Consider the following 15,609-nt stretch of genomic DNA (forward strand, 5'->3'; position numbering starts at 1 on the left):
GGAATACAGAACAAAATGATAAATGTTACGAACATTATAAATTGCTAACAATTTTCACAACTATGGCAATTGCATTGATATGCTTTTAAAATCAGAAAATAAACATGAAAAAACCTATATTTTATTACTTTATGTCAAACAGTAATAGACAAAAAAAAAAAATAGCAAAATCTTGACACGTGGTCATCAAATTTTTGGATGGGATGATTTTGATGTACACGATATTTTTAAAATACATACATCTAAAATTTCACAACAACTCGGAGATTAATTATCTAATGCAATTACCAACAAACGACAGACGATGAAGTAACGGAAATGGAAGAGCTATGTTGATATTTTAGGAGTTATAAAATGTTGGAAAAACATGAAATTAGTCGTAACTTACGCTGGAAAAGTAAAAATTAAAATTTGTAGAATGAAATTATGCAATATTAGTCTTATAACATACATAATGAACATTTTTGGGATTTTGGTAATACACTAACATTGATTCAATGTTTACAGAATATTGACTGAAATTTACTTTTGTTGTGGTTTTACTATTCTATGGTAGTACAAACAGAGCTGGTGCAAATACCATCGTATGTTCGTATGGTATCGTAAATCCAGCGTACTAGTAAGGCTTCTGTTTTGATCCTGGGTTCGATTCCAGGATTTTCGTTTCTTTATAAGCGACTTTCATGTTTTGTGGTGTCGTTCAGTTTACCAGTGTTTCAATTCTGACTTAATTTTTATAACTGTCACGTGTAATTTATGATTAATAAAAAAATGGAAAATGTATTAACATTAAAATGCAATTTACATTTATTTAAAATATCATTTGAAGTTAATATCAAAAAAATCTTTTGAATTATTGTAATCGACGATTTATATCATCAGTGCGACGCATGCCATATTTATTCATTCATTAACGTATCAACTATACTTACATTAGAAACATCCGCTGGTTTGGATATGTGATTAATGAGATTACTGGCTTCGAAGGGTGGCCTAATTTGTGGGCTACTTGCAGTAGCTGGAGCGGGGGTTGTTACGTGTGAAACCGATCCCAACTAGAATACAATATATTCAGAATACAAATTTCAGTTAATTTAGATTTCAGCAATTGTTGAAGAAAAAAAAGTATTTTATGACGTTTAGAGTAATTTGAATTTTTGTTATACCTAAGCAAATTATGAAATTCTGATTTTAATCATTAGTGTAGTAATATGATGCAGAATTTAGATCGCAGTTATCATTAGACTTACCACAATGTACTGCCAACCATTGTTAACTCGCACAAGAAGAGCTTCTTCTACAATAACATAGGCCAAAGTTCCCACGGGACTGACCGACGACATCTTTATCATGGCGTCGTGGTCCTGGAAAGTTACAGCTCCGGGCACAATGCGAGCCGTAACTTCATGTTCAGGAGCCGTGAATATAGGTGGACTTGCTGTAGATCTGCCTAAAAGGGAGTTCAAATAATGGATAATATTCTCAACAATGTTATGTCGTTTTAAGCGATACGTCGAAGTTAAACTTCAATAATAATTAATTACTTAATATATATATTCCCATGTATCAAATGGAGATGTAAAACGCAATCAGCTTCAGTAAAAAAGTAACAGTCTTACTAATGTGAATATGTACACATTTACGTCTAGTAAATTGAATCAAAAGTGACTCAGAATCTACCTAAAGACAGTTTCTTTTTTAACTGAAGTTGACTGCATTTTTGTTGACAAAACCCAAAAAACTGTCTTTAGTCAGATTCGGAGTCACTTTTGATTAAGTTTTGTGTTTCATCTGAATAAAACTGTAAAAAGTGCAGTGCAGTTATTCCATTTTAATTTGTAAAAATATAGAAATTAAAGTAGAAATAGGACATTATGAAAAACCATGTCTGACATAGCGGCATGTGGGAAGTGTGTATTCAAATTGCAAATTGATTCACAGTTTTCCAACCTGTATCTGAATTTTTTAAAGTAAAAATCACAAACCCAGGCTGGCCTAAATTATTGCTACTGATTGTGTTTTCTTTAATAAATTAAAATGCTCCTTTAAATTTGGTACTGTTAAGATCTCTATTTCGTACATTAATACTGTAATAATTACATTATTCTGTAATCAGTTAAGTAAATTAAACCCAAACTTTACATAAACAAATAATGCTTCATCATCGCTCACGACTTCCAAATTAATTTTATTACAATGTGAATTAGTTAAGTACGGACTATTTGGTTATTGTATGCCTATTGTAAACAGAAATAATATCCAGGGCTGTGAAATCACCTATAGATATATGATCGATATGTAGTTAAACATTCATTAATAAATTTGAGCTGTTAAATCAAAATTTAGTTCTAAATAAAAAATTGAAAAAAATAACTGTGTCTAATGCTTTGAATAAAGTATGATCAAAAATTGTGTTCATCACCGTTTACTGTGAAAAACAGAAGCAGTTACTTCGATTAGTAGTATACAAATGATTATGACACTTATGACTCCTAATTTTAATTAGAAAGTTTATGAACATGTTCGCTTGGTTATAAAAGAAAAGTCGAGAGAACATAAAGGTGGACATTCGTTCGATGGGCTCGATTACTATGCTTCCTTAGCATACGCTCGGGAAGTAAAAACTTGAATAACTTAAGACAGAAAATGAAAAAAAATGTTTTGCAACTTTTAGATTCATACAACTAACTTTATTTAAAAGTATATTAATTTTTCATTATATCCAGTTTCCAGTGCAGTATTAAAAAATAAACTGAGGTAACATTTGCGATTTTAATGTTAATTTATACATATGCATGGTATAATTTAACATTAAAGAATTAAGAATCGTTAACGATATTTAAAAAGATTTTTAAATATCGTAAACGATTCTTAAAAACACAATTCTGCTCTATACAGGATGTCACACATTTTTAAAACAATAGGTTGTGTTTTAATTAGCTTTTAAATTATTTTCAGAAATTGTAGAAACACGCCCGCATTAATAAATGTTACATGCATTCGGCAGTGAGTGCGTTAATAGTACCTACCTTGTTGAATAGTGGTCTTTGAAAAGAAAAAGAGCAAACAAAGAAGTACCTGTTTTTAAATCCTTTAGTTCTCTTAGGGCTTTAAGTTCTTCCAAGCTACTTCTCATTCCTTAAATGTGTGCGTAAACATAATTTATAGTTTAAAATTTTCACAATCTGCTGTCTACTGAGAATTATTCTATAATTTAGTATTCTTCTTAAATTGTTTGAACAAATGTATTAAAAACTAAATTTTAAATTAATTTGTAATTCATTTTGTACAATCAATATTTTCGAACGTTAAAAAATATGTACTTTTCATGTACATATATGCATAAAGATATATATGTAGGTATGATTCAAATTTTTATTTAGCTGCCCACATGCAAAAGACTTTTAAACAGGTTATATAATCTTTACTTTGTAGAACTATTTATTAACCTTGATTTAATAAACGACGATTCAGCCTTTTGTGATGGTATACTCAAACTAACAAAAAATGTCCTTTTCAAATAAAATTTAAAAGGCAAGAGAGAAAGTTATTAGGTAGCTTTTAGGATGCTACAAAATCTATTTCTGGGATATATTTAATTCTAAATATGAAGTATTTTTTTATGTTATGTAATTATAAAAATGTATTAGAATAATTCTCGGTTGACGATATAAAGTGCAACGAAAACATCGGTATTAAAAACCATCTTAAAATAAACATGTTTGGCTCATTTGTATCAAATATAATAAACTTAAGCAACATGATTTTTATATATTAATATCATCCGACTACAAAAGACACAAATTTTAAATTTATAATTTTCATACCTGGACGTAAATTATATGTTGGTTCTCCATATGGAGGACCACCAGGTTCACCTTTCGGTCCTGTTACTGACACTCCAGGAATTCCTGGGGGTCCAGGGGGTCCAGGGGGACCAGGAGGACCAGGTGGTCCCGGAACGGGAATATATCGGATTGCTTCGTCAGATGTTGCTCCGGGCAAGCCAGGTGGTCCCGGAGTGCCATCTCGACCGTGTCTTCCAGGAATGCCATCGTGACCTTTGTCACCCTTGTCACCTTTAGGCTATTAAGTAATGCTCATTATTATTTGAGGGTGATAACATTTTTAGTAAACAATGAAATATTTACATACCGCGTGTCTGGAAAAATTCTTTATGATGTACATTATGAAAAAAAAAAAAACGTAATTTTATAAAAGTAAAATTGGCAACACTGCACACCTTAATGCATGAATACCTCCGGCTTACTTTCTGGTTTCTTAGTAACGATGGTGACTGAAATCCACCTTCGCTTTATATCAGGCAAACATTGTTGTCAAATGGAACTTTATCAAATTATTACAAAAACAACACAGTGTGCATTCTAACTGAAATCGTAATTAAACATGGTCATGGGCGAGAAAAATACTAACTAAAAGTTTTATTACTAGTTATTGTGATAATGAATGCGTTGTTTAGTTGTTAACCGTAGCAAAACAACCAATTTTAAAATCATTATAATTCCACCAAAATGTGAGAAGGAATTTTTTTACTACTTTCCTAGACGCACCAGTTGATTGTTAAGAGCCTTGCGGAGAGTTAATCCGCCATTTTCCAGGCACCCGGTATATTGAAAAGTGTATCCCAAATATTTGTTTAGATTACTAGCGGAATTATTAATGTGGTCAATCGGCAGAGACAGTAATAATAATGCTTCATTAAAAACACGCAAAGTCATCATTAGATAATGTTCTCATTTGTCGAATAGCCTCCTTTTTGTACTTTTAAATAATTTAATGAAAATTTTTTATCCTTCCTAAACGAGTGTACATAAACAGCCAACTTTATACGATTTATTAGGTTTTTTAGATGTTTTATTCAAGCAGTAGAAAATATAAGCAAAGCTCTTAGCATTGCTTTTTTCCTGATACAGAACTTTAAAGACCTGTTGATGACGCGCAGTATTAACGAAGTTTTAAATACACGACTAATTTAAAATGGTGTGTTACATGAATATAAATTCACACACCACTAACCGGGAAGTTACGAAATAAAACATAATAACGATTTTATTAATTCGATGACTGGTAATTATAACACAAAAATAATGAGTGCAGCTTTTTGGATTATTTGTAAACATGTTGCGCTGTACGTGATGAAACTAATCTTGATATTAAAAATGCATCGATGTAGGAATGTTTGAAAGTTTAACGCTTTCTGTCCTACTGTGAACGTCCGATGTAAGACAAACTTACCCCTCCGTAATTACCGGCATCTCCTTTTTCACCCTTTGGTCCCGGAATTCCTGGTAATCCAGCAGAACCCGGTCGACCCTAATATAAAAATAAACTGTTAGATCCTTATCATGACAACAATTTAGATTACAAAAAAGCACCCCAAAACAATTTTCTACAATCTGCACCGAAAATTTATATGGGACATTACACAAATCTTTTAAATATATTGCACTTTATCTAATAGGTCCATTAGATACCACGCTCGGATAGCGCAGTCCTGTGTTCGTTTATCATGTCAACAAGTACTGTAAGTAATTAGCGTTGTACTTAAACCAAAACAATATCGAATAGTTATTGTTCACTATCATTTGTTGTACTAGCTTAACGTACACCGGAAAATAAACATGAAATACTTACTTTACCATTCTGAGAGAGCAAAAATAAATCAGCAAATTTTAATACAAAGATCAGAACAAATAGTCTGGTGACTTACCATCCAACCGGGTAGACCTATTTCTCCTACAGTACCGGGTTTGCCAGGAGGTCCAGCTGGTCCCGGGGGACCCGGTTTCCCACGTCTTCCACGTCGTCCGAGATCCCCTTTATCTCCCTGGAAAACAGAGAAAAATATAAGAGGTATTAAAATTGGAAATTCATTTTGATTTGATGAAAGTTTAATGTAGATGACACATGTTCACAATTAGTGGTAGAGATTGTAAATGCAAACCTTTATAGTTATATTTGAACCTACTTTTACTACTAGTACGTTTTCACTCCCATTAGGTGTAACTATGCTTCCTGGTGGCCCTCTTTCTCCTTTTTCTCCTTTAGAACCCGGAGGCCCGACCGGCCCAATAGGGCCAACTTCACCTGGTTCCCCCTTTTCACCAGATACTCCAGTTGGCCCATTCAGTCCAGGCACACCAGGTATTCCAGCTTCTCCATCTTCACCATGATCTCCTTTAGTTCCTTTTTCGCCTTGGTCGCCTTTTGGCCCAGGAGCACCGGATATTACGCCGGTCATATCAGCTCCATAAGCAATACCAGGAGGTCCAGGTGGACCTTGAGGCCCTGGAGCACCCTTCTCTCCTTTATCACCATGTTTCCCATGCTGTCCAGTTGTACCAGGTATTCCATCTAATCCGGTGGAGCCTGGTTCACCTTTGGAACCTGGAGAACCTTTTTCGCCCGGAAGACCACGATCTCCTCTTTCCCCTTTTAAACCCACCTCTCCTCGAACCCCTTTGATTCCTGGTAAACCTTTTTCACCCCGAGGACCCGAAGGACCTGGTTTTCCAGGCTCGCCTTTCGTTCCTGGAACGCCTGGACGTACGAGTGGACCTCCAAGTACCGTCTCCTGCATAAAAACCACTATAATTCATATATATGCGTAAAACAAGCCAGCGATATGCAGACACAGTTGCCTATATGGTTAGTGGCGATCTTACTTGAAATTTGTAGCAAATTTACTGAAAGTAATATTTATTTTGAAGCATTTTCATTTCTATAAATAAATTAAAATACTTTTAACATTCTTTAGTTATTACAATTTATTAGACCTTCTCTTTCATTAAATAAACAAACTTCGTAACCAGCTTATACCTTAAAAGGGCCTCTAGGTTTCCAACTTGGCTGCTTGTGAGAGTAGAAACATAATATAAAATTAAAACCTTACATTCTATAGTCGTGATGTTAAAACATAATTTAACTCACATCAACATTTTCGAATTCGACAGGACCTGGTGGTCCGGGAGGTCCAGGAGGACCGGGTTTGCCAGGAAGACCATCTTTTCCAAAATCACCTTTCGGCCCTTGTAATCCAGCTGTACCTGGAGGACCTCGTTCGCCTCTTTCACCTTTTTCGCCCGGTGTACCAGGTATTCCTTTTTCGCCAGGAGGACCTGCAGGTCCTTCGATTCCAGGAGGGCCTGGTTTACTTTCGAGTCCTACTGAACCCGGAAGAAGATTTGATGATGATAATGAACTTAATAAACTGGTGAAATTACAAGTGCAGACCCCCTAAAGAAGAAGAATGTACGGTTTATTTAGCAACCACTACGGTTTTAATTAACACACCTCAGGTGCTGCAGGTCCAGGTATTCCTGGTGGTCCGGGTGGGCCAGGAGGTCCTCTGATAGATTCACCTGGTGGGCCCTAAATAAAATTGGCTGCATTGTTTTAGAAAATTGTACGAAAAAGTGGTTTACCCTTGATCCTCTTTCGCCTTTTTCTCCTTTATTTCCATAGCCAGCTTTATCATTGATAAGAAATTTGCAACAATTTTCGGATTCACAAGAGCAGGGCTTACCGTCTGGTGGCGGAGGTGGAGGAGGTATGAATCCAAAGTCTTCAGCACCACTTCCTTCTCTGAATGTTCCGTCATAGTCGCTACGTTCAACCTAAATAATATGGGTTATTATTGTTCTGAACTGTACTACAAAAGTTAAAGACAGATTTTAATTGTTTGTAAAAAATGTAAAATAAATGCTACTTTTACGGTAACTACTCCTATTTTGTATGGTGGGGGAGATCTTCTGCCCTGGTATAATCAATATTTATCCACTTAAGCCTATCATGAGGAGTGTGCATTGTTTTAATAAGAAACCATACTTAACCTTATCTGTTTATAAAACATAATTTACAAATTTCATTTTTCATAAACCTAAGTTTTTGATGCATGGTTTGTTATCTGGTCAAATTTGGAAACAAAGCTCGAGTATATTAATACTTTTAATAAAAGTGTGAACGTCAGTGACAGAAAAATTGTATAAAAAATTATTCTCAACTCTGCATGGTTGTGCAAAAGTTTTTAAAAGTTACAGTAAAAAAGTGATTTTAAGCAACAAGTCAATATATTGTAAGAAATAGATAAGACAACCGTTCACCGGTGGATACATTGTCATCATTTCTTTTATAAAATGGAGTTGATTAATTTGGATTACCCATGGGTGGTAGTAGGTCAATACGCTTGGGAAGTAAAAGCAAGGAAAACATATGAGTTGGGTTAAATTGGAAAAGCTTTCGAAGTATATGCAGTAATTTTAGAATTATGATGAAAAAACTGAAAGTAGTCCTTTACAATATTTTGAATATCTCTTTTGCTTTCCCAAGAACAAGTGTCATATTTGCTACTAAAATATGAAATGACATAATAGTAGGTACTTAATAATATTCTAACTTTTTAGATTTTGAAGAAATTAACTCGCCGGTTTTGACACCGTTCTGACTTTTATTGATATTTAAAAAAAGAAAAATAATTATTTTTTTCTGCATTATATCGGTATCTTATGTTATTTCACTATTTCGCTTATTATTAGCTGATTAGGTACCTTTATTTTTTGTTATATTATGTATTTTATAAATTTGAAATTTCTAAATAGATTAAAAAAAAAAAGTAGAATTGTAATTGTCAAAAAGCAGTCTAAGGTTTTTTCTACTTTATGTATTATGTATATCTTGTCATTTACAAAGGTACCAATGGAAAACAAGATTCCCACTTTGTATGCTGTTAGGTAAGTACAATCATATTAAATACATATATCTGTTTTTATTTGTTGGTAGGTTTTTGTAGCGAGGTAATGGCGGAGTTCTTTTAATGAAGAATCTTCACAATTAATGGTTTTGGATTATACATTATACTTCAAAATTTTCATTATTTTATGTGTCACTATAATGTGTAAATAATAATGTTTTGCTAATAAGCGCGGTTAACTTTAGTAAAATTTATACTTAATTAAACGATTATAATATTGTAACAAATTATTATTTTATTGTTGACAGATGGTTTTCAATGTTTTACCAAAAGTTAAAGTGAAATTAAAATTGTTAAGATAACAGGGAGTTTTATCAAGATGGAAATTAAAAGCAACATAACGTTAAATTTTAAATCAATCAAAACCTGTCGTTTTTGTTACATACAAATGTAATTGTGTATTCGTTTGTGTGTAAATGTGTGTATTTTTTCAATTTCTTTTAATATCTCAAAGTCCTTTCCAAAATAAGGCAGTAAAGAAGTAAAGAGTTTGTCTGATGCATAGGTACCTTAGCGCATGCGATAAAATTAATAGAAGAACCTTGTCGTTATTAATATGTTAGTATTAGTATAAGTTTACTACTAAAGAGATTAAATCAGTTAATACATTGATGCATTCAGTACATTACTTAAGTTTTACTTACTTCATCTACTTCGTTTTCATAATCTGGATTGACACTTTGAAAACCCTGGTTACAAAAATAAAAAATAAAGTAAGAAATAGTCTACATAAATAAGCAGAGTGAATTTAAAATAAAAATTTAAATATAATTATTTTGCATTATAGATAAATAAAGTAACCGTTATTGTATAAATTAGCTAAAATAGTAAATAAAACTGGCTACTCAAATACTTTGTTAATCTACATAAGTATATTTTGTATAGTAACAAACCTGAAAATCTGTTTTACATTGTTCCGCTGCCACATTAGGATCACGGAATATCTTCACTTCGTCCAAGGCACCCTAAATTGTGTGGGTTTAATTAGGTCAATTATATACATGACGCTTAAAAACCATCATCATCTGTGTATACGCGTAAATTGATCGAGGAAAGCGATTAATTTAACATAACAAAAGTTCTAACATTATGGTGGATGCGCCGGGACAGCTTGATAGTGGAGTTCGTAAGAAATAAATTCATAAACTTTGGAATGGAAAAATATGTTAATAATTCTACAGCATGTGAGTCTGTTAATGGTACGTACGATTTAGATATATGTAATAAAAAAATGGTCAGGACTAAAATAAATATAAGTTTATTTTATATCTAAAAATGTGTTTTTTCATCAGCTTTAACGTTGAATTATAACGTTTTTAACACTACTTAATAATTCACCTTCTTTTCAGGCAATCTTTTATAATAGCGCTCTTTAGTCTGAACACGGTACTTTTTCGCAACTCTGAAAAATACACGAAATAGTAAGTGGTAAAATTAGTTGATTAAACTATTTGGACGCGCGTGATGATCAATTAATGACTGCAGTGACTTCAAGTTTTTTCCGCTGAATGAAAATTTTGTTCTTCTGTGTTAGTATGAGGAAGTACTGTACTTGATTATTATTTTTGTAAAAATAAAATAGTTAAAGAATACTTTCTGTCTTGCAAAAAAAAAAAAAAAATTAAAATACAACAGTCAACAAAAATTACATATGGGTGTTTGTCAGAACACAGCTTTTTTCTGATGACTTTTTTTATTTTAGTCGTACATAGTATGTAGGTGTTAAATTACTATTTAGCGTCTGTTATGTAAAGTGGGAATGTTAAAAATAAAGTGATTTGTGGAAGGTGACGAAATACTATATTTATTTTTTATAATGTTATTAAAATGCAATTTTGAAGTACGTTCTCGTACACTTGTTTCATTAATAACTACTTTATGTATTTTTACAGATAATGTACATACAAAAACTTGAACTCTTCTCCATGAAAGACTTAAAAAAAGGGTTTTTCATCAGTACTTCAAAAATTTAGGTGCATCAGTTTCCCATTTAGTTTTCTAATGGCACCTGTGAATATCTCTTTTGATTTTACAGATAAGAAAAATAATGAATTTCCATGTGACGACATACTTTATTTATTTATTTATTTATTTATTTATTTATTTATTTATTTATTTATTTATTTATTTATTTAAAATCAACATACACAGTGTAAAGTTATGGTTATGAGTATTTTTAAATTTTATTGTCCAGTTTGAATATTATACAACAAATTGTCTTATATATTACATTATAAATACAATGGTATTGTGTTTGAAAGTTGTTTTTCTATAGTGTAAAGTATTTTTTTACATAATAAAAGCTGACATCACACTGGCATTACTTTTTTCGTTATAATAAAAAATATTTATCTAAAAACGCAAAAATAAATTGCCCACGATGTTTGCAAAAATAAATTTGGTTATGATTACATATGTAAATTACGTTCACGGTAGAGACGGTTATTTATGCTGGTACAGAGGCAAAATAATATAATATTACACTCTTTTATATGCTACTCGTAATGTTGACACCAAAAGTGCTGGAAACGCATAACACACATTTCCTCTATTGGAAATGAAAATGCTTTGGGGTTCCACTGCCCGAATAAGTGAATTTGCATGGTAATTCAGAACTGCGGTGGTCACTGCTGCTAACATATTTCATTGTGTAACTGTTGCTACGTATTTATTCGTGATTATTTTTAAACATAACGTCGGTACTTCTACACAAATCGGACATTAATTCTTAAGAAAGTTAGACAAATAAAGGGCGTTAAAGATAAATAGTAAGGTGAACATTGAATGTTAAACGATTCACTTTCGAACTTAGTTATATATTTTTGTAGATTTGTAATTTTTATAAACTACAATTGGTTTCAAAAAGCGGGACAATGACAGAAAGACAAACGTCAATTTTTTCAATGCTTTTCATAGTTTGTTACGGATTCTAGATTGTGAGTTTAAAATATAATGACAAGTGAGACAGTTGATAGAAAGACAGGTTAGGTAACTCAATTTTATATTTTTAATATTTAAGTGCAGCCCCGCTAAATCCCGTACTGTTCTTCCGGACTCTAACTCAGCAACAATACGTGCTCTACCAACTTCCGTTAAATAAGGCATGGAGACAAGTCTTTTTGAGACACAATTAATGATGACAGGAATTAAATGACAAACTTTGACAGTGATTACTGTCATTAATTGTCACTATTGGTCAGCATTACATGATAACAAAAATTGTTGGCCCGCTTTTTTTGAAACAAATTGTACAAACTTATTATTATTACCTAAAATTATTATTAGTTCCTTCCTAATGTGATATGTACTTAGTGAATAAGTCCAAAGTTTTTAAACACAACACTTGCTTAAATATTTCGTAATACATAAATTGTTTAGTTCCTTTGAAAGCTCTTAAATAAATAAGTAATATACTGCAACTTCCCTTTGGTTACTTATAATGTATGAGGCCAATGTTTACATATTAACAACAATATTCATATTTGTCTCGGAAATGTAATAAATAAATAAGTACGCAGCTAAATGTAAGAGACAAGTTCATAATTTTTTTCAGAGTTTTTCGCGTATTCAAGCTTGGCAAAGATCCATATTCAACGTGCAGTAGGTACTTTAGTGGTAGCAAATCTCGTCTGAAATATTTTGGTTTGTTGTTGAGTAACTTATAACTACACTCACCGGCACGAACAACGGGCCACCCGCATTTTTTTTAAAGATCCGAAAATGTGCAAAATGAAGTACGATTTCGGTTGCAATACTTTGATGTTGTTATGCAACGTTTATTGTAATATTTTTATCCATAAAGAACTAAAGAATATAGTATTTTAATAGAAAATGATAAAAATTTAGGTTTCCAAAAAAGCAAAATGAATGATGATTGACACACTGTTTAAGGATGTCAATAATGTGTATTCCTCCAGGAACCTGTAAGACTGCTGCCATTCTCTAGGGCATCCCATGAAATAAATTGTTTATTTATTCTTGTTGGATATTCTCTCATTCATTTAAAAGCATATTCTGAAGCTCATCTAAAGTGTGGGGTGGAAGTACATTCAATTAATATACTGATCAAGAAACAACATCAACAATAAGCGTAGTAAAAACGTTGAAGCACTGTACTCAGAAAAAATTAGCTGGCCCGTTTTTCATGCCGGTGAGTATATACATAATTCCATCTAAAACGTCTACCTTATCATAGAAAAAATTGTTCTGAGAGTTAATGAAGTTCCAATTATATAAGTTTGCAATTGATTTTCCTGAAACTTGAAAAGTATTGTATTCAGTCACTCACAGCTACTAGTCAATGTTCATACCAATAAAATGTTTTGTTTTAAAAGTTAAGAATATACTTTCGGATTTCTTCAAACCTGCAATGACGACGAAAAATAATCCTCGTGTTTTATATAGCAAGAGATTACCTAATATAACTACGAGTTTTTAAATTTTTTTAACACATATGCTTGTTTATAAATTGTTATAAATACTGGATATATTTTATTGTTACAGGTAAAATTCATAGTTGGATTATTAAATTGTTATATGTGACTGTCTAAAAAATTAAACAGAAAGCCATAAATAACATAAAGATTTACTTTTGATTGTTTTCGTTTGTCATTGATTTGTCGACATGTAAAGCTGTGATATAAATGTTCTAAACCGAATGATTTAACTGGGTAATAAATTTTAACTTTACTGTTTCTATCTTCCTTAGTGGTCAGTGATACTCTTGGGGGATAAGTCAGCAGTTAACATTTATTTATTTAGCACTACTTTCACATGTTTATCAAACGTGTGGTTAATTAAAATCACGTGTACCTTCAAGATTCTTAGACATTTGGATGATAATTAAATATTGTCGACGAAGTACCTACAATTACACATAATTTATTAAACTGTAAAGGAAAGGTTTAGAAATTCGAAAAGAAAAGTTTGACTTCAGGTTTACTTTGTTACAAAAGTGAGTATGATAATAGTGAAATCTTGTCTGAAAACAAATGTTTTACTGAGAGAGACTGATCGTACGTAAATCGTCGCGGAGCTATTGATTTAATAATATTCTTGTAATTGGAGATTTTCCTTCATTCTTCCACGGACATTTGATAAATTATGCTTAAGAGCTGTAAGGAATGTCGAAATTACAAATTTCACGAATTAAATGTTTCAGTTCTGGCAATCATCCTTAAAAAAGTAATGATGCCAATTTTACTTAATATAGCTGCCTCTACATCGGTTAATTGTGTAATATGTCTTATGATCCTTTACTAATGTTCATGTATGTACTATCTGTTGTAAATAAATATGCGTTTTCTTTTGTCTATTTTTAACAGCAAATATGTTTATTATTTTATTCTGCTGTTTGTAATGGGTTAAAATAATAAAAAAAAATTAACTACTAATAATACGAACATTATTTTCATTGTATGATAAAGATGTGATTAGAGCATGACACGAAGAGTGGTAGGCGAATTTTACGGGGAATTTATTACTCCTAATATTTAGGGTAGCTTAAAACCTATGAAGTCTGGGTAAGTAGAATTTCGTGATGTTTGAAAAAAATTTAAGTTGCAAGTTATTTTTTCGAAAGTTATTTGCTGTCACAGCCTACTAATTGGTAGTGTCAGAGGCGGGTGTTTTAAATCTTGCGACAATTGGGAAAGTCAGCCTGCTGTTCCAAACTGTACCTAGGCTGTCTTTTTGGCACCTCCGGAATAAAGTAGTAGAAAATCTGAGCAGTGCTATGAGGGACCTTATTACTGGGTTCTTTGTCACCTGGACGGGTATTGGGGCACCTTACAATGGACCCGTCTCCCGTTTATACATGGGTTTTAAAAACCTAGATCGATAAGATTTTAATTATCCTTTTTCTATTCATCTTTAATTGTTAGTATTTTCCTGGTGTTTTTCATGGTAAGCTTTATACCATATATGTATCTATTCATTATTATTATTACATTCCTTTAATTCATGATGGCAGTCTTATTGGACTCGGGCAAGATCCGTTTTAACATTGTGGTAGTTGGCGTGTGCAGGGTTACACAGATTTTGGCATCCAACCACTAAACCCAATTATGATGGGGTCATCTCATTTTGAAACGGAACTCTTTTTTTTAAATCGAGCGAAATCAATCACGAATTAAAAGAATGGTGGGTTACGTCGCTTAGATTTAGAGACAGCTAGGGAACAGATCGCGGGAAGACGTAGAGAAGTAGTGTATAGGTACGAATTCAAATTTCGAACTTTAAGGTGGAAAAAACGAAGGTTGAGTCGATGCTGAGTGATATCCGGGTCTTGCTAGACGCTTTTAATGGTCGACGGGAGCACGTCAATAAAAGGCTTATAAACAAATATTATTACGCGATAGTTCGTTTACATTAATTTCCAGTGACGGCGTCAGTAGCGGTACAAGAGTTCCAAGATGTTCCAAATGACAATGGCAGAGGAACTGGATGAAACAGGGTATGAAATGGGGGAACAAACCTTTCTACTTTCGAACGACGAGCTCGTGTTTTTTTCCGCCAAACTATGATTAGGAACTCCTTTCACCTGAAATTTCCTAGTTGCAAACAATTTGTCGTGTTCTATTACCCGTTTTCCAAAACCATTTTGCTTTACATGACATTAAATCTTTTAGTCAGTTATTGGATTTCCGTTCAACCTTGGAAAGCGTCTTGGGCAACCAGGACAAATTTCAATTTTCTCTATGGAGAAGCATGATTCAACCTGATTTAGCCTGTGCAAACGGCAACAACCAAGGAAGGAAACCGTCCACGACTCCTCAACTTTATAGTACCCACAGAAGCTCAGCTCAGCACCAAGTCAGTGAATTGACATGTTACGTATG

General features: G+C 32.6%; 1 protein-coding gene across 6 annotated transcripts in view; it reads right to left on the reverse strand.

Annotated features, from left to right (window-relative positions):
- Positions 1-15,609, reverse strand: part of Mp (Multiplexin) — a 250,562-nt gene that overhangs the window by 14,025 nt on the left and 220,928 nt on the right. Inside the window, exons 5-18 of one of the 6 annotated variants that reach the window (XM_064064824.1) lie at positions 9,664-9,735; positions 9,415-9,459; positions 7,547-7,637; positions 7,446-7,489; positions 7,315-7,392; positions 6,952-7,257; positions 6,841-6,873; positions 5,990-6,595; positions 5,732-5,848; positions 5,257-5,334; positions 3,828-4,086; positions 3,079-3,138; positions 1,251-1,450; positions 933-1,055 (exon numbers count right to left, since the gene is read on the reverse strand). In XM_064064824.1, coding sequence (XP_063920894.1) covers positions 933-1,055; positions 1,251-1,450; positions 3,079-3,138; positions 3,828-4,086; positions 5,257-5,334; positions 5,732-5,848; positions 5,990-6,595; positions 6,841-6,873; positions 6,952-7,257; positions 7,315-7,392; positions 7,446-7,489; positions 7,547-7,637; positions 9,415-9,459; positions 9,664-9,735 — 2,112 coding nt within the window. Of the gene's footprint in view, positions 1-932; positions 1,056-1,250; positions 1,451-3,078; positions 3,139-3,827; positions 4,087-5,256; positions 5,335-5,731; positions 5,849-5,989; positions 6,596-6,840; positions 6,874-6,951; positions 7,258-7,314; positions 7,393-7,445; positions 7,638-9,414; positions 9,460-9,663; positions 9,736-15,609 lie in introns of all 6 variants that reach the window. The other 5 variants (XM_064064822.1, XM_064064821.1, XM_064064823.1 and 2 more) reach the window with 5 other exon arrangements.

The sequence above is a fragment of the Zophobas morio genome, unplaced genomic scaffold (assembly GCF_036711695.1).
Source record: "Zophobas morio isolate AGI-343-1 ecotype UQ-CSIRO unplaced genomic scaffold, CSIRO_AGI_Zmor_V1 ptg000024l, whole genome shotgun sequence".
In the NCBI taxonomy this organism is placed as follows: domain Eukaryota; kingdom Metazoa; phylum Arthropoda; class Insecta; order Coleoptera; family Tenebrionidae; genus Zophobas; species Zophobas morio.